The sequence below is a fragment of the Heterodontus francisci genome, chromosome 22 (genome assembly GCF_036365525.1).
Source record: "Heterodontus francisci isolate sHetFra1 chromosome 22, sHetFra1.hap1, whole genome shotgun sequence".
In the NCBI taxonomy this organism is placed as follows: domain Eukaryota; kingdom Metazoa; phylum Chordata; class Chondrichthyes; order Heterodontiformes; family Heterodontidae; genus Heterodontus; species Heterodontus francisci.
In genome coordinates, this window is record NC_090392.1 from 81,726,281 (window position 1) to 81,752,011 (window position 25,731).

At 49.3% G+C, this 25,731-nt stretch overlaps 1 protein-coding gene across 4 annotated transcripts in view; it reads right to left on the minus strand.

Annotated features, from left to right (window-relative positions):
• Positions 1-25,249, minus strand: part of LOC137381659 (layilin-like) — a 35,303-nt gene extending 10,054 nt beyond the window's left edge. For 2 of the 4 annotated variants that reach the window (XM_068054388.1, XM_068054386.1), the window contains exons 1-4: positions 24,415-25,249; positions 2,844-3,141; positions 1,633-1,790; positions 1,178-1,240 (exon numbers count right to left, since the gene is read on the minus strand). In XM_068054388.1, the coding sequence (XP_067910489.1) occupies positions 1,178-1,240; positions 1,633-1,790; positions 2,844-3,141; positions 24,415-24,529 (634 nt within the window). In that variant the 5' untranslated portion in view covers positions 24,530-25,249. The remainder of the gene's footprint in view (positions 1-1,177; positions 1,241-1,632; positions 1,791-2,843; positions 3,142-24,414) is intronic. The other 2 variants (XM_068054389.1, XM_068054387.1) reach the window with 1 other exon arrangement.
• Between the last annotated feature and the right edge of the window lie 482 nt (positions 25,250-25,731).

The following is a 25,731-nucleotide window of genomic DNA, read 5'->3' on the forward strand; positions in this document are numbered from 1 at the left end:
CAGGATTTTCTCCTCTCATTGAAGCTTCCTGATCGTTAACTGCGAGCCCTGGCCATCAAGCACCGAACTAATCTAATTCCATTTTCCAGCACTTGGCCCGTAGCCTTGTATGCTATGGTGTTTCAAATGCACATCTAAATACTTCTTAAATGTTGTGAGGGTTCCTGCCTCTACCACCTCTTCAGGCAGTGTGTTCCAGATTCCAACCACCCTCTGGGTGAAATTTTATTTCCTCAAATCCCCTCTAAAACTCCTGCCCCTTACCTTAAATCTAAGCCCCCTGGTTATTGATCCCTCCGCTAAGGGGAAACGTTTCTTCCTATCTATCCTATCAATGCCCCTCATAATTTTGTATACCTCAATCAGGTCCCCCCTCAGCCTTCTCTGCTCTGATGAGGTTTCCACTGCCCCCAGTATCCTGATCCTGGGAAATCACGATACCTGATGGGGAAGCTGCACACTTCCTGGTCACATATTTTCCTGAAATCCTGTCAGGAAAGTCACTGCAACAAGCAGTGGATGTCAAACAGAAACACAGAAATTAGAAATTTGTGTCTTAAATTTGAGGATTGAGCAACTGCAGATTTTTCTTCAGGGAAACAATCTCACATTACAAAGTATTTCCAGCCAGCACAGAAACAGGCCATTCAGACTAATCGGTCCAAGCTGCTGTTTCTGCTCCACACGAGCCTCCTCTCACCCTGTCGGCATATCCTTCTATTCCTTTCTCAATCATGTGTTTATCCAGCTTCCCTTTAAATGCGTTGGTGCAACCACTTGCTGTGGTAATGAGTTTCACATTCTCACCACTCTCTGGGTGCGGAAGTTATTTACGGTTGATCATACATTTCATGCAACACTTCATCAGAGTTTGGAGAAGGAAACAGTAAGTTAGATTTTAACTTCCTGCCCACCTGTTCTCTGAATCAGGCAGGGTTAAAATGCCTCCTTAGTCTGTGAGAAATGGAAAGAGTTTCCCTCATTAATAAACACGAGAAAAGGTTAAATACAATCGATCAGAATATCTGCAATCCGCACTCCACATAATCGTGGGGCTGAAAGTTTGATCTTGTTGGGGTGGTGTTAGCAGCACCCCCTGGGTCATAGTTCATCCCCCACATGCACCCCCACCCCCGCACTCCCTCCTTAGGAACTGGAGAGTGATGGCGCCTCTTACCCTCATAAGAGCCATTCCCACTGGCGACAGTTGGGGTCAAAGTCGGGATCGAGGAGCCTCGAACTGTGTGCAAAACAGAGACACTTGGTCAGGGTCAGAGGTCAGGAGCTGTGAGAATAAACTACATCATTGGCCCAGCCCAGACCCCCTCCCACCCCCATCTACAGCCCCCCCCACCCCCAACCCCAACTAGAGCCTCCCCACCACATCTACAGCCCCCCAACCCCAACCCCATCTACAGCCTCCCCCAACCCCCTGCCCCACCCAAAACTCCTCTCCTCATATACCTCCCCCTCTGTGCTCAACACCCCCCACTCCGGGCTGAGCTGGGCTGTACTGTACTAAACCAGGTCAGACTTTCCACGGGTTTCCTGGCGACTCGAGGGTTGTGCTGGGTGGGTTAGATTGAGTGCAGAGGTCAGTGAGACCCAACTTCAATGGGGACGAGGGTTTACCTGGAGCATACTTGCAGATGAAGTTGTTCTTCATGTTGCATCGATCGTCGTTCCACTGGTAAAGGTAGGGACCCCCCATTCCCGAGGAGGCAGAGGGCTGGTGATACATCACAACACACACCTCACTGCCGCATGACGGCTCATCCACATACCAGTTTCTGAAAGAGACAAGAAACGCCAAACCGTGAGAACCCAGTAACCTGGTAACCTGGCAACCCATTAACCCAGCAATCCGTAAACTGGGTAACCCAGCAACTTGGTAACCCAACAACCCGTTAACCCGGCAACCCATTAACCCAACAACTCGTTAACCATGAGAACCAAGTAACCTAGTAACCCGTTAACCCAGTAACCCAGCAACCCGTTAACTGGGTAACCCAACAACCATTAACCCGGCAACCTGGTAACCCGGCAACCCGTTAACCCAGTAACCTGTTAACCCAGTAACCTGTTAACCCAGCAAGCTGTTAACTGGGTAACCCAGCAACCTGGTAACCCAACAACTCGTTAACCCAGCAACCTGGTAATCCGGCAACACGTTAACCCAGCAACCTGGTAACCCAACAATCCGTTAACCCGGCAACCTGGTAACCCAGCATCACGTTAACCCAGCAACCCGGTAACCCAGCAACCTGGTAACCTGGCAACACGTTAACCAGGTAACCCAGCAACCTGGTAATCCAACAACCCGTTAACCCGGCAACCCAGCAACCGGGTAACCTGGCAACAACAGGAACCAGTGGCTGACTCCATGTGTTGAGTAATCCCACATGTGGGGATTTTAACCCGTCGCTGTTCAGCAGTGCTCATTCCTGGTGGAAGGGTTCCTGGGTCTGTTGGGATGGAGTTTGCTTTGTGTTGTTTAATTTAGTTTCCCTGAGGTGGGACTTTGAATTGTTCAGGTATGTCCTTGTCAACGATCCAAGAATGGAATCAGAAGACAGGTGAAGCCAGTAAAATGTAGGCAGTGGATTTGAGTGTCTGTGAGAATGGGAAGCTTTGGCCAGCTCCCAACATCACCTTTTCTGAACAACTAGGTGTGGGCAATGAACGTCAGCCTTGCCGGTGACACTCACATCTCAAGAATGAATAAAAAAGAGGGTGTGCTTGTGGAATCCAGTGGGACAGTGAATGGGGATGAAGGAACGAGGGACAGTGGGCCTGACCCGACAGCAGCAGAGTCTTCCATGACCAGGCCTGGGGCTGCGTACCTAAACTTGGCGTCACTCCCATCGAGCCACTGATACAGGCTCGGACAGTCCGCTGAGGTCTCGTTCCTGTTTTCTCTGCGCCAGAGTCCGATCCAGAAATCACCATCACCCGCAGACAAGCCTTGGATCAGCTTCTCAATGAGACGTTGCTCATTCTCCGACTCGATGCTGAGCAGATTCGCACCATCGCTCTGACACGTATTCCGCGCTTCCTCAAACCCCAACCTGCGCGACATGTCTTGGAAATAGGCGACTTTGTAACATGGACGCTCGACCCCCCTGCGACACACGGTCTGACCTGTGGTTAGATGGACAGAGGCAGTGAAAGGCACAGCCACCAACAGTCGAGCGATTAAAATCAGCCAAAATTAGAGGAGTGCAGATATCTGAGGGCTGTTGGAGGTCAGAGAGATAGGGAGGGTTGTGGGGCTGGCGGAGGTTAGAGATAGGGAGGGTTGTGGGGCTGGAGGAGGTTAGAAATAGGGAAGGTTGTGGGGCTGGAGGAGGTTAGAGATAGGGAGGGTTGTGGGGCTGGAGGAGGTTAGAGATAGGGAGGGTTGTGGGGCTGGAGGAGGTTAGAAATAGGGAAGGTTGTGGGGCTGGAGGAGGTTAGAGATAGGGAGGGTTGTGGGGCTGGAGGAGGTTACACAGACAGGGAGAGTTGAAGGGGCTGGAGGAGGTTAGAGATAGGGAAGGTTGTGGGGCTGGATGAGGTTAGAGATAGGGAAGGTTGTGGGGCTGGAGGAGGTTAGAGATAGGGAAGGCTGTGGGGCTGGAGGAGGTTAGAGATAGGGAAGGTTGTGGGGCTGGAGGAGGTTACACAGACAGGGAGAGGTGAAGGGGTTGGAGGAGGTTAGAGATAGGGAGGGTTGTAGGGGCTGGAGGAGGTTACAGAGATAGGGAGAGTTGTAGGGGCTGGAGGATGTTACAGAGATAGGGAGGGTTGAGGGGCTGGAGGAGGTTACAGAGATAGGGAGAGTTGTAGGGGCTGGAGGCGGTTACAGAGATAGGGAGGGTTGTAGGGGCTGGAGGAGGTTACAGAGATAGGGAGAGATGTAGGGGTTGGAGGCGGTTACAGAGATAGGGAGGGTTGTAGGGGCTGGAGGAGGTTACAGAGATAGGGAGGGTTGTAGGGTCTGGAGGAGGTTACAGAGATAGGGAGGGTTGTAGGGGACTGGAGGAGGTTACACAGATAGGGAGGGTTGTAGGGGCTGGAGGAGGTTACAGAGATAGGGAGGTTTGTAGGGGCTGGAGGAGGTTAGAGATAGGGAGGGTTGTAGGGGCTGGAGGAGGTTACAGAGATAGGGAGGTTTGTAGGGGCTGGAGGAGGTTAGAGATAGGGAGGGTTGTAGGGGCTGGAGGAGGTTACAGAGATAGGGAGGGTTGTAGGGGCTGGAGGAGGTTAGAGATAGGGAGGGTTGTAGGGGCTGGAGGAGGTTAGAGAGATAGGGAGGGGTGAACGTAACAAGCAGTTTGAAAATCAGGCTGAGAATTTTAAAATCAAGGCATTGCCAGGCTTGGTCGGTGAGCACAGTGGGTGAATGGGATCAGGTGTGAGTTAGGACATAGGCAGCAGAGTTTGGAATGAACTCAAGTTTACAGAGAGTGGAAGATAGGAGTCTGGGCAGGACGGCATCACAAACACACATCCAGGACAGGTACAGCACGGGGGTTAGATACAGAGTAAAGCTCCCTCTACACTGTCCCCATCAAACACTCCCAGGACAGGTACAGCATGGGACTTGCTGCTGCCTAATTGGAGTTACTCAGTGAACAACAAGGAGTCTCAGCTGACTGTGAACTGTGAAACAGCTGCAGGGAGGAAGCAAGAGAAAAAGAGAGGAAGATTTCTACTTATTTTGTCACCAAAGGAAGGCACTAGGAAGATATAAGAACTGAAAAATCTTCTGTGCGGTTGGTTGGAGCATTGAAATCTTTTTATTGATTGTTGGAGGGGGTAAAGAAGAGGCGAGAAGAAGACCCTGGATGGGGGCTGCCTGTTTCAATAGGGGGCTCCTGTGTATTTATTACCATCGAATAGGGAGCTCCCTCTCCAACCCAACCACTTGGTCTGGGACAGCGAGAGCTGCCCGGGTGAAGGGACTTTATTTTTCTTTGATAACAGCGGGAAAGGTGTGTACCTGAGCAGCTTCAGCTGTCCCAGGTAAAGACATCGGCCCCTCCCCCACCCCAATCGGAAGACCGGCGATAAGACTGTTCTGTATTATTGCAACTGCGAAGACTGATTCCTCCTGGCCTTCCTCTCCCTCAGCCTCTTCCCCTTTTGCCATAACCCTGATGTGTCCTTGCATTATCAATTTATTATTATACTTACTAATTATTTATTTTTCCTCCTCTCTCTCAACACATGGTAGGTGTAACTCTTCTGCCCCATGGTTTCTCAGTCCTCTCCGGTGGCGGGGCCTTCCTATACTGCAGCAACTGCTGCAGCTGTTCCTGTAGCCCCGTCACCCTTCAAAATCCTAACAGCAAAGCATGGGGTGAAGAGTTACGCCCACCCAACCATGACTATCGAGGCTTGTGTAAAGACAATGGCCGAGGTTGTCGGCCCCTCGGCCACTGTCACAGCCTCAAAAACGTATGGGAAGGCTCTGTTTTTCCTGAAAACCGAGTAGGCAGTGGCCCTGGCCCTAAGCAAGGGGCTCACTGTGGGCAGGACTTCCCTGCCAGTGGACCCCCTGGGGGCTGTATCAGCCCTGGGGCTGAGCTTGGGCCCAAAATACCAGGGCTGAAGGAGGGTGCAGGGGTTGGGGCGGAGACTGCCACAGCCTTGGAAGTCTGAGTCTCCGCGCCCCTCCCGGAACAAGAGGAGGAGATGCCCTCCTCTGAAGAGGACCCTGAAGTTTGGGGTCCATCTCCTGGCGCGGGTCCTCGGGCACCCCCGCCACCAGCATCATTAAAGCCTAGAGATCTGGGCGGGAACACTCTACCCCTCGGGATGGAGGGGGGAAGAGATGCCCCTGTAAATTTGGCAACTCCCGAGGAGGGGGGCCCACCCTTGGTGGGGGAGCCTGTGGACCCACCGGGAGGAAACACTTCATCTGCCACTGGGTTGGGTGTCATGGGTGGGGGGGGTGGGGGGGTGCGAGATCTGTGATTTTTCATTTGTTAGTCGGATGTCAGCATCGCTGGCTAGGCCAGCATTTATTGCCCATCCCTAATTGCCCTTGAAATGAGTGGCTTTCCAGGCCATTTCAGAGGGCATTTAAGAGTCAACCACATTGCTATGGGTTTGGAGTCACATGTAGGCCAGACCAGGTAAGGACGGCATATCCTTAAAGGACATTAGGAAACCAGATGGGTTTTTACAACAATCAACAATGGTTTTATGGTCACCATTAGACTAGCTTTTAGTTCCAGATTTTTTTTTATTAATTGAATTCAAATTTCACCATCTGCTATGGTCGGATTTGAACCCATGTCCCCAGAATATTAGCCTGGGCCTCTGGATTATTAGTCTAGTGACATTACCACTATGCCACCACCTCCCATCCCTCCCCAGCAGCCTGATGCTGCCACTCAGGATATACCCGACCCAGAGGCCAATTTGCATAGTATCATGTCCACTGGGCCTGTGGGCACTGGCAGGGCCGGAGACGGCCTCCTCTCTCCTCCTCCAGACCTGGCTGCAGCTGGACTTCCGGAGTCGGGAACAATCGCCTCCCCTGGGCTGCTCACTAACCCAGGGACAGAGGTGGAGTGGTTCCTGAAATGCTGGCGCCCATAGGCTCCAGTTCCATAGAATAACCCAGAGAGAACTCCTCCGCCATCGATCTTGGGGTAAGATCATGAAAGAGGTGGGACCAGCTGGCGCGGCCGGGACATCTGCCCCACAGTCTCTGATGGGTATATCGGCCCAGAGGGGACTCGATGTGGGGCACGGAGGACGGTGTTGAATCCATCGTTAGTGAGACGGTGGACTCCCTCGTGCCTCCTACGGAGTCTCCTCTCATTCCCATGGTGGAACTCCAGGACTTCCTCGCGGCCTGCAGGGGTTGCACAATAAAGTTCAGCTGGCCCTCGGCGGTGGTTGAATCGGGTGCTGATCATCCGGTCCATCTGTGCCGCCCTCAAGAAGTGGGCGTGAAACTGGTTGTGAGGTGCCAGTTCAAAGCATTCCTCAATGGCTTGCTGGGGAAATAGGAGAGGTACACTTCTGCTCCCTATTCACAGTGAGGTGTTGGTTTCAAAGTACTTTTGACATGAAGATAACCATAGCCAGCCTCAACATCAATGGCAGCAGGGGGTCTCACCACAGATTTCACAATCTCTCAGTCCTCAGGGAAGGGAGATACGCGGTGAGCCTTCTGCAGGAAACCCACACTGTTCCGGGAGACGAAGCCACCTGGCTCCTGGAGTGGCAGGGTGGGGTCTACATGAGTCACCTCACCCCTATTTCTAGCGGGGTGGCTATCTTGTTGGCCCCGACATTTCAGCTGGAGATCTTGGGGGTCAAGGCGCTTGACCTGGGCCGCTTGTTCCACCTCGCCAGTCACCTGGGTAGCGTGCCACTCCACTTTGTGAACGTGTACGCACCCAGGCCCGGCGCGTTGCAAGCACTCTCATGAGCTCGATCGATAGTGGCGAGTGCATCATCCTCGGGAGGGGGTGGATTTTAACTGTACCCTCGAGGTGAGGGAACTGATCAGCTCCCTCAACTTGGTGGACGGCTGCCAGAATCTGCATCCCAACTCCAGCACCTTCACCTGGAGGTCTGGAGGAGGAGGGTCCCAAATCGAATGCCTCTACCTTTTGCAGGGGTACATCTCCCACCTCTTGGCAGCCTCCATGCGGCTGGTGCCATCCTCGGACCACCACCTTGTATGTGTGGAGCTCACTCCGCTTTGCACGCGGGCTGGGTCCGCGTACTGGCACTTTAACAACCAGCTGCTGGAGGACAAGTGATTTTCAGGGCCAAGTGGAGAAGGAAGCAGGGGGGCTTCCCTCCTCGAGGCTATGTAGGATGTGGGCATGACTCACATCCGTGTCATCTGTCAGGAGTACACAAAGGGGTCGACCAAGAGGTGGGAGGCCATGATTTGGCACCTGGAAAGGGAGGTGCTCGACTTCGAGTCCTGTTTTGGTCAAGCCATTGTGGACCCGGCAGGGATACAAAGAGAAGGGCGCGCTGAGGGACCTGCAGCTCATAGGGTCCCGAGGCGTGTACGTGAGGTCGCGGATCCAGATCCTGGAAGATTTGGACCACGCCTCACCCTTGTTCTACACGCTGGAAAAATGGCAGGGGATCCATAAGCAGCTTGCCGAGCTGCTGGCCGATGACGGATCCTCAGTCACGGATCAGGAGAGATCCTCTTTGTCCGTACCTATTACGGCACGTTGTTCTCTCCCAATCCAACACGTGCAGAATCTTGTGGGAGGACCTGCCGACAGTCAGTCCAGAGGGTGCCGCAGGACTGGAGGCTCCGCTAACGTTGGCGGAGCTGACCAGCGCCCTCCACCAGCTCTCAAGGGGCAAATCGTCGGGGTTGGATGGGCTGACTGCGGAGTTTCAGGGCATTCTGGGATGTCCTGGGGGAAAGCATGGCAGTCGGGAGATGCCCTTCTCGTGGCGCAGGGTGGTCATCGTCCTGCTGCCGAAGAGGGGCGATCTCTGCTTCCTTAAGAACTGGTGCCTGGTCTCCCTCCTCAGCACAGATTATAAGATCTTTGCCCGGGCTATGTCTACCCGCCTGGGCTTCGTGCTGGCCCACGTGATCCACCCCGACCAGTCCGACACAGTCCTGGGCCAGTCCATCCAGGGCAACATCCATCTGGTCTGGGACCTGATCCATCTTTCCCAGAGGACTGGTCTGTTGGTCGCCTTTCTCTCCCTCGATCGGGGAAGGTGCTCGATAGGGTGGATCATGAATATCTTTTCAGGCTCTGCGCACATTCGGACTCAGGCCGCACTTTATGGCCCGTGTCCGACCTTTATACGCCGCCACAGAGTCTGGTCAAAGTTAACGGGTCCTTGACGGCGCCCCTTCACATTGGAAGAGGACTGGTCTGAGTATATCAGGGATACCCCCTGTCCGGCCAATTATACACTACCTGTGTGGAGCTATTCCTGTGCCTGCTTCGCAAGAGATTGGTGGGTTTGGCTTTGCGTGGGCCGGGCATGTGAGTTATACTCTTGGCTTACACCGATGACGTGCTCCTCATGGTCAGAGATTCCGTTGACTTCCGGAGGATTGTCAAGTGCCAGCAGATCTTTTCTGTTGCGTCCACCGCAATGATCAGTTTGGAGGAATGTTCTGGACTCCTAGTGGGTCAGTGTTGGGTGGACCCCCTGCTGGAGGAATTAACACCTTTTGCATGGAGCACCACGCACCTCCTCTATCTGGGAGACCATCTTAGCCCCGCTGAGGAAGCCTGGCCAGCAAACTGGCAGGAGTTGGAGGCGAAAGTCGTCACTCAGCTGGGCGCTGGACAGGACTGCTTCGAGTTCTTTCCTACAGGGGTCGAGCACTGGTCATAAACCAACTGGTGGCCTCGATGCTGTGCTACTGGTTGATCACTTTGGTCTCGCTCCCTGCATCTGCCACTGAGATCCAGAAGAAGCTCGTCCTGCACACTCTCCACTACCTCGCCCTCGTCTGCCACCCGGACACACCGTGGCAGTCCATGTTGCCATCTGGCGGCGAAGGGAAACCCCGGTGGAGGTCTCTCCATATGGGAGTCCTCCCCCTTTACATCAAGGACCTGGCGTGGAGAGTGATGCACAGGGCAGGCCCATGCAATAGGCTTTTAGGTAAGTTCACGGACTCCCAGGCCGCCTGTAATTTCTGCGGCCTTGTCGAGTCCGTGTTCCATGTATATATGGAGTGTGCGAGGTTGCAGCCCCTCGTTGAGTATTTGAAGGGGCTGCTCCTCAAGTTTTGGTTGCACTTCAGCCCCATGTTCCTGATCTTTGGGCACCCGGTGCAGAAGGGTGTGGGCCGGGAGGAGGATCTCCTCGTCGGTCTGCTCCTGGGCCTGGCCAAGGTGGTAATTCACAGGTCTAGGCTGCGGGCTGTCAGGGGGGCGGGATCCGTCCACCCTGATTGCCTGCCCCTCTTCCAGGGTTACATCCGTGCTTGGCCGTCCCTGGAGAAGGAGCATGCGGTGTCCGCCGGTTCGCTTGAGGCCTTCCGCAACCGGTGGGCACCGCAGGGGCTGGAGTGCATCATCAATGCTGAAAATGGCATTTTAATTTGAGTTTTGTTTTATTTACCTGTTTTTAATAAAGTTATTTATTTAAAAGACATATAAAGGTGGCCTGAGGAATAAAGGCACCCTCGACAAAAAATGAAAGGGGCCTGGGCTATAAAAGCTTCCTTCATAAAAAAACGAGAAAAGCAAAAAAAAGGAGTTAGATACAGAGTAAAGCTCCCTCGATACTAAAAAACGGGGGTTGGCTGCTGCCTGATTGGGACTGCTGTCAGTTGGAGATTGTGAAGCTGGGGAGAGGAGCTGAGAAGAGAGAGTTGCAGTTTTTACAACTACTTTACTGGAAGAGACATTTGAAATAAGGCTGCGTTTGGAGGGGGAGGGAGGGGTGAAACAGCACCAGAAGTTTCTTTGATTTGGACTGTTGGGGAAGGAAGAAGAGGCTGGAATAACAAGGGTGGGGCTGCCCAGTTCAGCAGGGAGTTTTACAGTTTCATTAAGCACACAGGGAAGCTCCCTCCCCACCCCAATTGCCCAGCCAGGGAAAGCTGGAGCTGCCTAGCGAGGGAAACACCAGAAGACAGCTAATGTCTGGACAGCTTCAGCTGACCCAGGTGAAGATGCTACCCCTAAATGGAAGACCAGAAGGTTTCTCAAAGATTGTTTAAAGGTGTCTGTGCTCACCACAATATTGTAGCCAAGCCATCGTTCTCAGGCTGTCTCTCATTCTTCCATACATTCCATCAGTCTCACCCCTATTATTTATTATTTTTGGGTTTTTAGGGCAAATGTTAGAAGATATTAAATACGTTATAGCAGGGCACTTAGAAAGTCAATATGGTTTTGTAAAAGGGAAATCATGTTTAACCAATTTATTGGAGTTCCTTGAAGAAGTAACATGTGCTGTGGATAAAGGGAAACTGGTGGACGTACTGTACTTAGGTTTCCAGAAGGCATTTGATAAGCAGAAAAGAAAAGCTCATGGTGTAGGGAGTAACAAGAACAAAGAAAGAACAAAGAAAATTACAGCACAGGAACAGGCCCTTCGGCCCCCCAAGCCTGCGCCGATCCAGATCCTCTATCTAAACATGTCGCCTATTTTCTAAGGGTCTGTATCTCTTTACTTCCTGCCCATTCATGTATCTGTCTAGATACATCTTGAAAGACGCCATCATGCCCGCATCTACCACCTCCGCTGGCAACGCGTTCCAGGCACCCACCACCCTCTGCATAAAGAACTTTCCACGCATAACCCCCTAAAGTTTTCCCCTCTCACTTTGAACTCGTGACCCCTAGTAATTGAATCCCCCACTCTGGGAAAAAGCTTCTTGCTATCCACCCTGTCTATACCTCTCATGATTTTGTACACCTCAATCAGGTCCCCCCTCAACCTCCGTCTTTCTAATGAAAATAATCCTAATCTACTCAACCTCTCTTCATAGCTAGCACCCTCCAATCCAGGCAACATCCTGGTGAACCTCCTCTGCACCCTCTCCAAAGCATCCACATCCTTTTGGTAATGTGGCGACCAGAACTGCACGCAGTATTCCAAATGTGGCCGAACCAAAGTCTTATACAACTGTAACATGACCTGCCAACTCTTGTACTCAATACCCCGTCCGATGAAGGAAAGCATGCCGTATGCCTTCTTGACCACTCTATTGACCTGCGTTGCCACCTTCAGGGAACAATAGACCTGAACACCCAAATCTCTCTGTACATCAATTTTCCCCAGGACTTTTCCATTTACTGTATAGCTCACTCTTGAATTGGATCTTCCAAAATGCATTACCTCGCATTTGCCCTGATTGAACTCCATCTGCCATTTCTCTGCCCAACTCTCCAATCTATCTATATTCTGCTGTATTCTCTGACAGTCCCCTTCATTATCTGCTACTCCACCAATCTTAGTGTCGTCTGCAAACTTGCTAATCAGACCACCTATACTTTCCTCCAAATCATTTATGTATATCACAAACAACAGTGGTCCCAGCACGGATCCCTGTGGAACATCACTGGTCACACGTCTCCATTTTGAGAAACTCCCTTCCACTGCTACTCTCTGTCTCCTGTTGCCCAGCCAGTTCTTTATCCATCTAGCTAGTACACCCTGGACCCCATGCGACTTCACTTTCTCCGTCAGCCTACCATGGGGAACCTTATCAAACGCCTTACTGAAGTCCATGTATATGACATCTACAGCCCTTCCCTCATCAATCAACTTTGTCACTTCCTCAAAGAATTCTATTAAGTTGGTAAGACATGACCTTCCCTGCACAAAACCATGTTGCCTATCATTGATAAGCCCATTTTCTTCCAAATGGGAATAGATCCTATCCCTCAGTATCTTCTCCAGCAGCTTCCCTACCACTGACGTCAGGCTCACCGGTCTATAATTACCTGGATTTTCCCTGCTACCCTTCTTAAACAAGGGGACAACATTAGCAATTCTCCAGTCCTCCGGGACCTCACCCGTGTTTAAGGATGCTGCAAAGATATCTGTTAAGGCCCCAGCTATTTCCTCTCTCGCTTCCCTCAGTAACCTGGGATAGATCCCATCCGGACCTGGGGACCTGTCCACCTTAATGCCTTTTAGAATACCCAACACTTCCTCCCTCCTTATGCCAACTTGACCTAGAGTAATCAAACATCTGTTCCTAACCTCAACATCCGTCATGTCCCTCTCCTCGGTGAATACCGATGCAAAGTACTCGTTTAGAATCTCACCCATTTTCTCTGACTCCACGCATAACTTTCCTCCTTTGTCCTTGAGTGGGCCAATCCTTTCTCTAGTTACCCTCTTGCTCCTTATATATGAATAAAAGGCTTTGGGATTTTCCTTAACCCTGTTTGCTAAAGATATTTCATGACCCTTTTAGCCCTCTTAATTCCTCGTTTCAGATTGGTCCTACATTCCCGATATTCTTTCAAAGCTTCGTCTTTCTTCAGCCTCCTAGACCTTATGTATGCTTCCTTTTTCCTCTTAGCTAGTCTCACAATTTCACCTGTCATCCATGGTTCCCTAATCTTGCCATTTCTATCCCTCATTTTCACAGGAACATGTCTCTCCTGCACGTTAATCAACCTCTCTTTAAAAGCCTTCCACATATCAAATGTGGATTTACCTTCAAACAGCTGCTCCCAATCTACATTCCCCAGCTCCTGCCGAATTTTGGTATAGTTGGCCTTCCCCCAATTTAGCACTCTTCCTTTAGGACCACTCTTGTCTTTGTCCATGAGTATTCTAAAACTTACGGAATTGTGATCACTATTCCCAAAGTAGTCCCCGACTGAAACTTCAACCACCTGGCCCGGCTCATTCCCCAACACCAGGTCCAGTATGGCCCCTTCCCGAGTTGGACTATTTACATACTGCTCGGGAAAACCCTCCTGGATGCTCCTTACAAATTCTGCTCCATCTAGATCTCTAACACTAAGTGAATCCCAGTCAATGTTGGGAAAATTAAAATCTCCTATCACCACCACCCTGTTGCTCCTACATCTTTCCATAATCTGTTTACATATTTGTACCTCTATCTCACGCTTGCTGTTGGGAGGCTTGTAGTACAGCCCCAACATTGTTACCGCACCCTTCCTATTTCTGAGTTCTGCCCATATTGCCTCACTGCTTGAGTCCTCCATAGTGCCTTCCTTCAGCACAGCTGTGATATCCTCTTTGACCAGTAATGCAACTCCTCCACCCCTTTTACCTCCCTCTCTATCCCGCCTGAAGCATCGATATCCTGGGATATTTAGTTGCCAATCATGCCCTTCCCTCAACCAAGTCTCAGTAATAGCATATTGGCATGGATAGAAGATTGGCTAGCTAACAGGAAACATAACTGGGTCATTTTCTGGTTGGCAAGATGTAACAGGTGGTGTGCCACAGGGATCAGTGCTGGGGCCTCAACTTTTTACAATTTATACAAATGACTTGGATGAAGGGACCGAAGGTATGGTTGCTAAATTTGCTGATGTAACAAAGATAGGTAGGAAAGTAACTTGTGAAGAGGACAGAAGGAGGCTACAAAGGGATAAAGACAGGTTAAGTGAGTGGGCAAAGATCTGGCAAATGGAGTATAATGTGCGAAAATGTGAAATTGTCCATTTTGGCAGGAAGAATAAAAAAGAAGCATATCTAAATGGTGAGAGATTGCAGAGCTCTGAAATGCAGGGGGATCTGGGAGTCCTAGTGCATAATCGCAAAAGGTCAGTATGCAGGTTCAGCAAGTAATTAGGAAAGCTAATAGAATGTTATTGTTTATTGTGAGGGGAATTGAAATCGACCATATGAATTAGGAGCAGAAGTAGGCCATTCAGCCCATCGAGCCTGCTCCACCACTTAATAAGATCAAAAATACAAAAGTAGGGAGGTTATGCTTCAGCTATACAGGGCATTGGTAAGACCACATCTGGAGTATTGTGTACAGTACTGGTTTCCTTATTTAAGGAAGGATGTAAATGTATTGGAGGCAGTACAGAGAAGGTTTACTAGACTAATACCTGGAATGGGCGAGCTCTTATGAGGAAAGATTGGACAGGTTAGGTTTGTATCCACTGGAGTTTAGAAGAGTACAAGGCAACTTGATAGAAACATATAAGATCATGAGGGCTCTTGACAGGGTGGATGTGGAAAGGATGTTTCCCCTCGTGGCAGAATCTAGAACTAGGGGTCACTGTTTAAAAATAAAGGGGTCGCCCATTTAAGACAGAGATGAAGAGAAATCTTTTCTCTCAGAGGGTCGTGAGTCTTTGGAATTCTCTTCCTCAAAAGGCAGTGGAAGCAGAGTCTTTAAATATTTTTAAGGCAGAGGCAGGTAGATTTTTGATGAGCAAGGGGGTGAAAGGTTATCAGGGATAGGTGGGAATGTGGAGCCATGACCTTATTGGTTCGAGGGGCTGAGTGGCCTACACCTGCTCCTAATTTGTATATTCGTATGTTTTTTTTCTCTTGCAACTTTTATAATTGGTGGACCAAGAATTGGGGTTGGTTTTGGCTCTTGAACCCATGGCAAGTCCATCTGTACCGCTGGCGAGACCCCCTCACACCTATGTGGCTTCTATCTTTGTGGTCACCCATGTGACCCCATCACCATTTAAATTACTCACTTCTAGCCAAGTGTTAAGAACTACGCCCACCCGAATATGTCTATTGAGGCTTGTGTAAAGGCAACGGCTGAGGTTATTGGCCCTTGTGGCCATTGTCACAGCCTTTTTCCTGAAGACCGAGCAGGTGGTACCCTCGGCCCTGAGCAAGGGGCTCACCGTGGGTGGGACTTTTCTGCCAGTGGACCTCCGGGGGCCATTGCACAGTGCATTGTTCTACTCAACATCTCACCCTTTATTCCCAGTGAGCTCCTCCTCCCTCATCTATATCATTCCCATTGCAGAACTCTAGGACTTCCTTGCTGTTAGCAGGGGTTGCTGCAATTAAGTTCAGCTGGCCTCCTACTGGTGGGCAGATCTGGCACTGCTCATCTAGTCCGTACAGGCCACTGTCAAAAAGATGGAGAAGGGTGTGGAAGTGAGACCAATTGTGAGGCATCGGTTCCAGGCATTCTTCTCTGGGCTACTGAGGGAGTGGACGGCAATGAGCACTTCCGCTCCCTCGTCACAATGAGGTGTTTTGGTGACAGGATCAAAGTACTTTTGACATGAAGATAGCCACAGTCAGCCTCAATATCAATGGCAGCAGAGAGACTCTCCGCAGATTTCACAATCTCAGTCTTCAGGGAAGAGAGGTACGCGGTGAGCCTTCTGCAGGAAACCCACACTGTTCCGGGAGACGAAACCACCAGGCTCCTGGAGTGGCAGGGTGGGGTCTACATGCGTCACCTCACCTCTATTTCTAGTGGGGTGGCTGTTGTTGGTCCTGACTTTTCAGCCGTAGGTCTTGAGGGTCAAGGAGCTTGTGCCAGGCCACTTGCTCCACCTCGCTATTTGTGTACGTGCTCAAGCCTGGCGCATTGCAAGAGCGCTTCTTTCAAGAAGTGTCCGCTCTCTTGAGCTCCATCAATTGTGAGTGCATTATCCTGGTCGGGGGATTTCAACTGTACCCTTCAGGTGAGGGATCGTTCCGGTCCCCAGTGCAGCCAAACATCAGTGGAGAAGTTGAGGGAACTAATCAGCTCATGGTGGACGTCTGGTGGAATCTCCATCCTGACTCCAGGAGGTCTGAAGGAGGAGGATCCCAAATCAACAGTCTCTACATTTTGCAGGGGTATGTCTCCTGTGTCTTGTCAGCTTCCATGCGGCTGGTGCCGTGCTCGGACCACCACCTGGTGTAGGTGGAACTCACTCCACTCCACACATGTGCAGGGTCCCCGTACTAGCACTTTAACAACCGGCTGCTGGAGGACGAGCGATTCCAGGACTCGTTCCATCGATTCTGAGCTGACTGGAGGAGGAAGCAAGGGACTTCCCCTCCTTGAGACTATGTGGGTATGTGGGCAAGACTCACATCTGTGTCTTCTGTCAGGAGTATGCGAAGGGATTGACCAAGAGGCGGGAAGCCAAGATCGGCCGCCTGGAGAAGGAGGTGGTCGACTTGGAGTCCTGTCTCGGTCAGGCCGCCATGGACCTGGCTCTGTGGCAGGCGTACAAAGAGAGGAAGGGCGCGCTGAGGGACCTGCAGCTCATAGAATCCCAAAGTGCATACATGAGGTCACCGATCCAGATTCTAGAAGATTTAGACTTGGCGGGAACTGCCCATTAGACCCAGGCCCTGAGGCCCTGCTCAGGAGCTGGTCCCACACAACCTGAGCCGCCTCTTGGAAATGCCCTCCATGACATTCCACACCACGTGGAGGGGTTTCCTGTATGAGCTACTCCTGCACACTCTCCACTTTCTTGCCCTTGTCTGCTGCCCAGGCATGCTGTGGCAGCCCGTGTTCCCATCTGATGGCTAGGGGAAACCCCGGTGGAGGTCTCTCTACGCAGGAGCCTCCCCCGTTGCATCAAGGACCTGGGGTGTAGAGTGTTGCACAGGGCAGTCCCATGCAATAGTCTTAAGTAGGTTCTCACCTTCCCAGGCCGCCTGTAATTTCTGTGGCCTGGACGAGTCTGTCTTCCATGTTCATATGGAGTGTGCGAGGTTGCTGCCCCTCATTGAGTATTTGAAGGGGCTGCTCCTCAAGTTTTGTTTCCACTTCAGACCCACACTCCTGATCTTTGGGCACCCGGTGCGGAGGGGCGTGGGCCAGGAGGAGGATCTCTTAGTTGGTCTCTCCTGGGCTGGGCCAAGGTGGCGATTCACAGGTTCAGGCAGCGGGCCATCAGGGGTTCCATCTGTCCTGATTGCTAGCCCCTCTTCCAAGATTACATTCAGGTTCGGGTGTCCCTGGAGAGGGATCACACACTATCTGCCAGTTCACTTGAGGCCTTCTGCGAACGATGGGCACCGTAGAGGCTGGAGTGCATTATCGTTGCGGATAATTATATTTTAGTTTGCGTTTTGTTTTATTTCTGTTTTAATAATATTCTTTATATTGAAGCAAGTTGTGGAACATTTTGCATGGGTGCAGTACCAGTCATTAGTGGCACAGTGAGTTATTACACGGAATAATGGTTTGCAGCGCCACTTATAGAGAAATGATGGTATCGCAGTCACCACATTAATTGCGTACATTTATTTATCTTTATTCATTCATGGGATGTGGGCATCGCTGAAAATATTGCCCATCCCTAATTTCCCTCAAGAAGGTGGTGGTGAGCTGCCTTCATGAACTGCTGCAGTCCATGTGGGGTAGGTATACCCACAGTGCTGTTAGGAAGGGAGTTCCAGGATTTTGACCCAGCGACAGTGAAGGAACGGCGATATAGTTCCAAGTCAGGATGGTGTGTGACTTGGAGGGGAACTTGCAGGTTGTGTCTGCTGACCTTGACCTTCTAGGTGGTACAGGCCGCGGGTTTGGAAGGTGCTTTCTAATATCAGGGGAGGCGGTGGCGCAGTGGTATTATCACTGGACTAGTAACCCAGAGACCCAGGGTATTTCTCCGGGGCCATGGGTTCAAATCCCACCACAGCAGAAGGTGGAATTTGAATTCAATTAATAAATCTGGAATTAAAAGCTAGTCTAATGATGGCCATGAAACCATTGTCGATTGTTGTAAAAACCCATCTGGTTCACTAATGTCCTTTAGGGAAGGAAATCTGCTGTCCTTACCTGGTCTGGCCTACATGTGACTCCAGACCCACAGCAATGTGGTTGACTCTTACATGCCCTCTGAAATGGCCTAGCAAGCCACTCAGTTGTATCCAACCACTACAAAATCAATAAAAAGGAATGAACAGATTTTGAACAGATCGAGCAATGCAAAACTGGGCATCCATGAGGCGCTGTGGGCCATCAGCAGCAGCAGAATTGTACTCAACCACAATCTGTAACCTCATGGCCCGGCATATCCCCCACTCTACCATTACCATCAAACCAGGAGACCAACCCTGGTTCAACGAAGAGTGCAGGAGGGCATGCCAGGAGCGGCACCAGGCATACCTCAAAATGAGGTGTCAACCTCGTGAAGCGACAACACAGGACTATCTGTGTGCCAAACCGCACAAGGAGCATGCGATAGACAGAGCTAAGCGATCCCATAACCAACGGATCAGATCTAAGCTCTGCAGTCCTGCCACATCCAGCCGTGAATGGTGGTGGACAATTAAACAACTGACTGGAGGAGGTGGCTCCACAAATATCCCCATCCTCAACGATGGGGGAGCCCAGCACATCAGTGCGAAAAATAAGGCTGAAGCATTTGCAACAATCTTCAGCCAGAAGTGCCGAGTTGATGATCCATCTCGGCCTCCTCCTGAAGTCCCCAGCATCACAGATGCCAGACTTCAGCCAATTTGATTCACTCTGCTTGATATCAAGAAACGACTGAAGGCACTGGATACTGCAAAGGCTATGGGCCCTGACAATATTCCAGCAATAGTACTGAAGACCTGTGCTCCAGAACTTGCTGCACCCCTGGCCTCGCTGTTCCAGTACAGCTACAACACTGGCATCTACCCTGCAATGTGGAAAATTGCCCAGGTATGTCCTATACACAAAAAGCAGGAGAAATCCAACCCGACCAATCAGCCTACTCTCAATCATCAGTAAAGTGCCTTCAAGCGGCACTTGCTTAGCAATAACCTGCTCAGTGACGCTCAGTTTGGGTTCCGCCAGGGCCACTCAGCTCCTGTCCGCATTACAGCCTTGGTTCAAACATGGACAAAAGAGCTGAAATCAAGAGGTGAGAGTGACTGCTCTTGACATCAAGGCAGCATTTGACCAAGTATGGCATCAAGGAGCCCTAGCAAAACTGAGGCCAATGGGAATCAGGGGGAAAACCCTCCGCTGGTTGGAGTCATACCTAGCGCAAAGGAAGATGGTTGTGGTTGTTGGAGGCCAATCATCTCAGCTCCAGGACATCACTGCAGGAGTTTGTCAGGGTAGTGTCCTAGGCCCAACCATCTTCAGCTGCTTCATCAGTGACCTTCCTTCAATCATAAGGTCAGAAGTGGGGATGTTCACTGATAATTGCACAATGTTCAGCACCATTTGTGACTACTCAGATACTGAAGCAGTCCGTGTAGAAATGCAGCAACACTTGGACAATATCCAGGCTTGGGCAGATAAGTGGCAAGTAACATTCGCGCCACACAGGTGCCAGGCAATGACCATCTCCAACAAGAGAGAATCTAACCATCTCCCCTTGACATTCAATGGCGTTACCATCACTGAATCCCCCTCTATCAACATCCTAGGGGTCACCATTGACCAGAAACTGAACTGGAGTAGCCATATAAATACCGTGGCTACAAGAGCAGGTCAGAGGCTAGGAATCCTGCATCGAGTAACTCACCTCCTGACTCCCCAAAACCTGTCCACCATCTACAAGGCACAAGTCAGGAGTATGATGGAATACTCTCCACTTGCCTGGATGGGTGCAGCTCCAACAACACTCAAGAAGCTCGACACCATCCAGGACAAAGCAGCCCGCTTGATTGGCACCCCATCTACAAACATTCACTCCCTCCACCACCGACGCACAGTGGCAGCAGTGTGTACCATCTACAAGATGCACTGCAGCAATGCACCAAGGCTCCTTAGACAGCACCTTCCAAACCCGTGACCTCTACCACCTAGAAGGACAAGGGCAGCAAATGCATGGGAACACCACCACCTGCAAGTTCCCCTCCAAGTCACACACCATCCTGACTTGGAACTATATCGCCGTTCCTTCACTGTCACTGGGTCAAAATCCTGGAACTCCCTTCCTAACAGCACTGTGGGTGTACCTACCCCACTTAGACTGCAGCGGTTCAAGAAGGCAGCTCACCACCACCTTCTCAAGGGCAATTAGGGATGGGCAATAAATGCTGGGTTGGCCAGTGACGCCCACATCCCATGAATGAATTAAAAAAAGAGCCTTGGTGCGTTGCTGCAGTACATCTTGTAGATGGTACACACTGCTGCCACTGTGTGTCGGTGGTGCAGGGAGTGAATGTTTGTGGATGGGTTGCCAATCAAGCAGGCAAGTGGAAAGTATTAAGAGGGCATAGCCTCAAGATTAGAGGGAGCAGATTTAGGACTGAATTAAGAAGGAACTTCTTCACCCAGTGGGTTGTTAATCTATGGAATTCCTTGCCCAGTGAAGTAGTTGACGCTTCTTCAGTAAACGTTTTTAAAGCTAAGGTAGATAGCTTTTTGAACAATAAAGGAATTAAGGGATACGGTGAGAACGCGGGTAAGTGGATCTGAGTCCACGAAAAGATCAGCCATGATCTTATTGAATGGCGGAGCAGGCTCGTGGGGCCGGACGGCCTGCTCCTGCTCCTGCTCCTAGTTCTTATGATCTTATTGCATCACACTCCTGACTTGTGCCTTGTAGATGGTGGACAGGCTTCGGGGAGTCAGGAGGTGAGTTAGTCATTGCAGAATGCCCAGCCTCTGACCAGCTTTTGTAGCCCAGTTTTTATGTGGCTGGTCCAGTTAAGTTTCTGGTCAGTGGTATTGTGCTGACTATTTTAGTATCATCTGTAAATTTCAACACTCCTTCTCGCTCAGTATCCAAATCACTAATGTTCACAGTGAACAGAAACGGTCTTAGAACAGAACCCTGTGGACACCTCTATGGATTTCCAGAAACTGTTGTTAACCTCAACTCTCTCTTTCCATTCCTTCTAATACATCTTTAATCTAATTTGCTTTTCTTCCTCAATTCCATGTCCATTAATCTTCTCCGATAGTCTCATGTATGGTATCTTGTCAGACTTCTGAATGTCGGTGGCTAAGTAGCCATCTGACCCTTACCGTCAGGGGTCATGCATGAAATAGAGACGCGAGGAAAAGAAGATAAAAAGAAGGAAAAGTGATCGTAGATAAATTAATGAAAGATCAATTAATGAATTAATATATCAAAGAAACCTCTGCAGATGCAGCTTTCTTGAGCCCAATATCACTCCTGCATCTACTCTGGAAATTAATCAAAGAAAATTATATTTAAAAATGTGCTGGAGTTGGATTGTGCTGAGGTCAGCAATGGGTTTGAGTAAATGCTTCCTCAGATGAGACTGCTCAGAGAGCTGACTCATGACTTCATTCTGCTGAAATTTGTGGTCAGTCTCTATTGATTCTCTCACGCTACAGAGATGTGGAGATATCAAGATCTGTCACAAAACTCACTTCATTCAATTTTGCCAAATTTTGGAGGTATTCTACACATTCTGAAGATTAGCAGCAATGTCATTTAAAAGAAATAACTTAATTTAATGTGAATTCAATCACCACTGTAAAATTGCAGACAAAATCACAATCCAACCCTACATCCAGGAATTGTATCCCAGAACTAGGGGTATCATTAGTCCATTATCATACAGGGCTCAGACCCTATAACCAGGGATATCAGTCAGACACTACATGTGAGGCGAAAAGCAAATGAAAATTATTGGACGATGAAGATTAAATCTGAATGCTTTCCTTCTCACTCGCACTTCACAAGGAAACTCATAATTCAGATCAAAAGGAAAATAATGAGAGCTGATGGTTGGAGTTTGGAGAAAGTGTGCCTAGCTTTCAAGTTGCCTTCAATTCTACGAGCTTTAGTTTTAGCTAACAGTCTCTTCTGTGGAACTTTGTCAAATGCCTCCCAAAAGTCCATGTAAACTACATCCATAAGACATTCTCCTATCCACCACTTTAGTTACTTCCTCAACATAGTTACCTAACTGCCAAACCTTTACAAATCCATGTTGGCTGTCACTGATCAGCTGAAATTTCTCTAAGTACTCAGTTAGTCTGTTAATTAGATTCGAATATTTTTCCCACAACAGATGTTAGACTAACTGGTCTATCATTTCCTGGTCTCGCTCTCATCTTTCTTAAATAATGGAGTAGTTATTTGTAATTTTCCAATCTAGAAAGACAATTCCTCCATTGAAAAAGCTTTGAAAGATTCTGGTTGAAGCATCTGCAATTTCCTCACCTACTTCCTTTAAAACCCTGGGGTGGAAACCATTGGGTCCATATGATTAATGTAGTTCCGTAACCCTGAATACCCTTGCCCATCAACAATTTATCAGTGTCAATTTTGACATTTTCAATTAACCCCAGCCTCAAAAGTTTTTGGGGAGAGAGTTCCAGATTTTCACTACCCTTCATGAAGAAATGCTTCCTGCCATCGCCCCCAAATGGCCTTGGTCTAATTTTAAGGTTCTGCCTCCATGCTCTGGTCTGCCCCACTGGAGGAAATAGTTTATTTGTATTCGTTAGGGGGATGTGGGCGTCACTGTCTATTTCAGCATTTATTGCCCATCTCTAATTGCCCTTAAGAAGGTGGTGGTGACCTGCCTCTTGAACCGCTGCAGTCCATCTGCTGAACACCCACAGTGCTATCAGGAAGGGAGTTCCAGGATTTTGACCCAGCGACAGTGAAGGAACGGCGATATAGTTCCAAATCAGGATGGTGTGTGACTTGGAGGGGAACTTGCAGGTGGTGGAGTTCCCATGCACCTTGTCCTTCTAGTTGGTAGATGTCATGGGCTTGGAAGGTGCTGTCTAAGGAGCCTTGGTGCGTTGCTGCAGTGCATCTTGTAGATGGTACACACTGCTGCCACTGTGTGTCGGTGTTGAAGGGAGCAAATGTTAAAGGTGGTGGATGGGGTGCTAATCAAGCGGGCTGCTTTATCGAGGATGGTGTCAAGCTTCTTGAGTGTTGATGGAATTGCACTCATCCAGGCAAGTGGAGAGTATTCCATCACACTCCTGACTTGTGCCTTGTAGATGGTGAACAGGATTTGGGGAGTCAGGAGGTGAGTTAGTTGCCTCAGAATTCCTCGTCTCTGACCTGGTCTTGTAGCCACAGCATTTATGTGGCTGGTCCAGTTCAGTTTCTGGTCAATGGTAGCCCCCAGGATGCTGATAGTGGGGGATTCAGTGATGGTAATGCCATTGAACATCAAGGGGAGATGGTTAGATTCTCTCTTGTTGGAGATGGTCATTGCCTGGCACTTGTGTGGCATGAATGTTACTTGCCACTTATCAGCCCAAGCCTGAATATTGTTCAGGTCTTGCTGCATAAGAACATGGGCTGCTTCAGTAGTCTCTCTCTCTCTATCTACCCTATCAACTCCTTTAATCAACTTAAACACCTCAATATGATCACCCCTTAATCTTCTATACTCAAGGGAATACAAGCCTAGCTTATGCAACCTGTCCTCGTAATTTAACCCGTTTAGTCCCTTATAACCCTTTTGGAAGATAGAGTTGTCAATAAGTACAATGAAAATGTCCTCACTCAGTCCCTTGACATCTCCCATCATTCAAAGGAATATTGGGATTGTTGTCTGCAGAGGGTTATCGACTGGTTAAGTTCTCCTAGTTGACGGGCAACAGATGAATGGAGATCCCAGGCTGACAGAAACTGAGTTCAGCATACTCTATACATTGATGTATTCCCCCATCTTCTGTCCCCATCGCTCCCTCTCATCCCCAACATTCTCAGTCCCAATTCAACCTTTTACTTTTAGAAAAATTCAAGAACTGCAAAAATACAAAAAACTTAAGTAACTGAGAGTAAGTTTTTGTCCATTAGTTTTTGACGTTTTCTTTTTTACAACATTCTTTAAGGGACCGAGTCTAATGGTAGATCGAAACTAATCAAGTCTTCGTTTCTTTTTTGAAAAACTTCCCTGTACTTTCGATAAACTGTAGCCGCTTAAAGAGAGAAGGAAAGGCGAACAGAAACCCCTACCAGAGGCTCACACAGACAAGCTTTGGCCTGATTATTTAGTCAACTGCACTCGAACAACCCCTACAATATCAGAATAAAACGTTTCTTGGATCCAAGATGTTAATAATTCCCAGAAACATAGTCATGAACCTGGGCTTTAGTTTTGCTGATTCTCTGAACTCACCGCTGAGGAGTTTGGAGCCGATGCTGCAGCGCAGACAGATCGCCATCACCATCAGAATTGTTCTGGGTTCCATGTCCCCAAAGCATCGCCTGCAAAACCCGGGAGGAAGGAGCATCTCAGCGGCCGCCAAAACCACCAGCTACTAAGGTCTCCATCCTGTGTGCACTGGGAAAGGGAAGTTAATCTGGGCAGGAAGCCGCAGCAGTGATAGGGCTGGAGAGACCCTCTGTGTCTCACTCTCAGTCTGTCTCTATATCTCACTCCCTGTCTGTGTCCCACTCTGTATGTGTTTCTCTCTGTCTGTGTCTCTATCTCTCACACCCTGTCTCTGTCTCACTCTCTCTCTGCGTGTCTCTCTGTCTGTGTCTCTATCTCTCACTCTGTGTCAGTGTTTCACTCTCTATGTCTGTCTCTCATTCTCTGTCTGTCTGTCTGACTCTCTGGCGCTCTGTTTTCCGCTTTCTGTCTGTGCCTCACTCTTTCTTTCTGCCTGTTTCTCACTGTCTGTCTGTCTCTCTCTCACTCTATCTCTCTTTCTGTCTCCCTCTCTGTCTCTCACTGTCTCTTTCCCTGTCTGTGTGTCTCTCTCTGTCTGCCAATCTCTCGCGCTGCCTGGCTCTCTCTCTCTCTCTGTTTTCCCCTTTGTCTCACACTCTGTGTGTGTTTCTCTGTCTCTCTCTCTTGCTCACTGGCTATGTTTCTTTCACTTCCTCTCTGCGCCTGTTTTTCTATCTGTCTTACTGTTTCACTCACTATCTCTCTGTCTCTGATTATCTATTTCTCTCTCCCTCTCGCTCTGTCTCTTCTCTGACTATTCCTCTCTCTGACTATCTCTCTCTGGTGCAGTGGGACTGCAGGAAGCCAGCTGTTCCTGAACATCAGCACTTTTTAACCATCACTGAGAGAACAGCAGAGGGAGTCTGATCAATAAACCAATTAACCAACGAACAGTTTGAAAAAAACTAAAACATTTAAATCCAGTCTCCAGATATTAAACCTGCTAAATTCTAGAGGGTCAAATGTGTAAATATCTGGATAAAGGAGGAGAAGCAAAACGGCAGAAACAGGTTTGAAAACAACAAAAATAGCCCAGAGAAGAACAGACACTGCAAGGGGCCGCCAGTAACTTATTAGTGGATGAAAACATTGGATCTCTGATTGGATCTGATTGGTTTAACAATGTTTTGTCTGCTAGTTTTAATGGAGGAGTTAGGAAATAAAATGGTTAGCATTTGCTTTAAATAACAGTGTAATGTGGTGGGAACTCGTTAAACTTTTATAGATTAATATTACACTCTCGTTTCTGGGCTAATAATC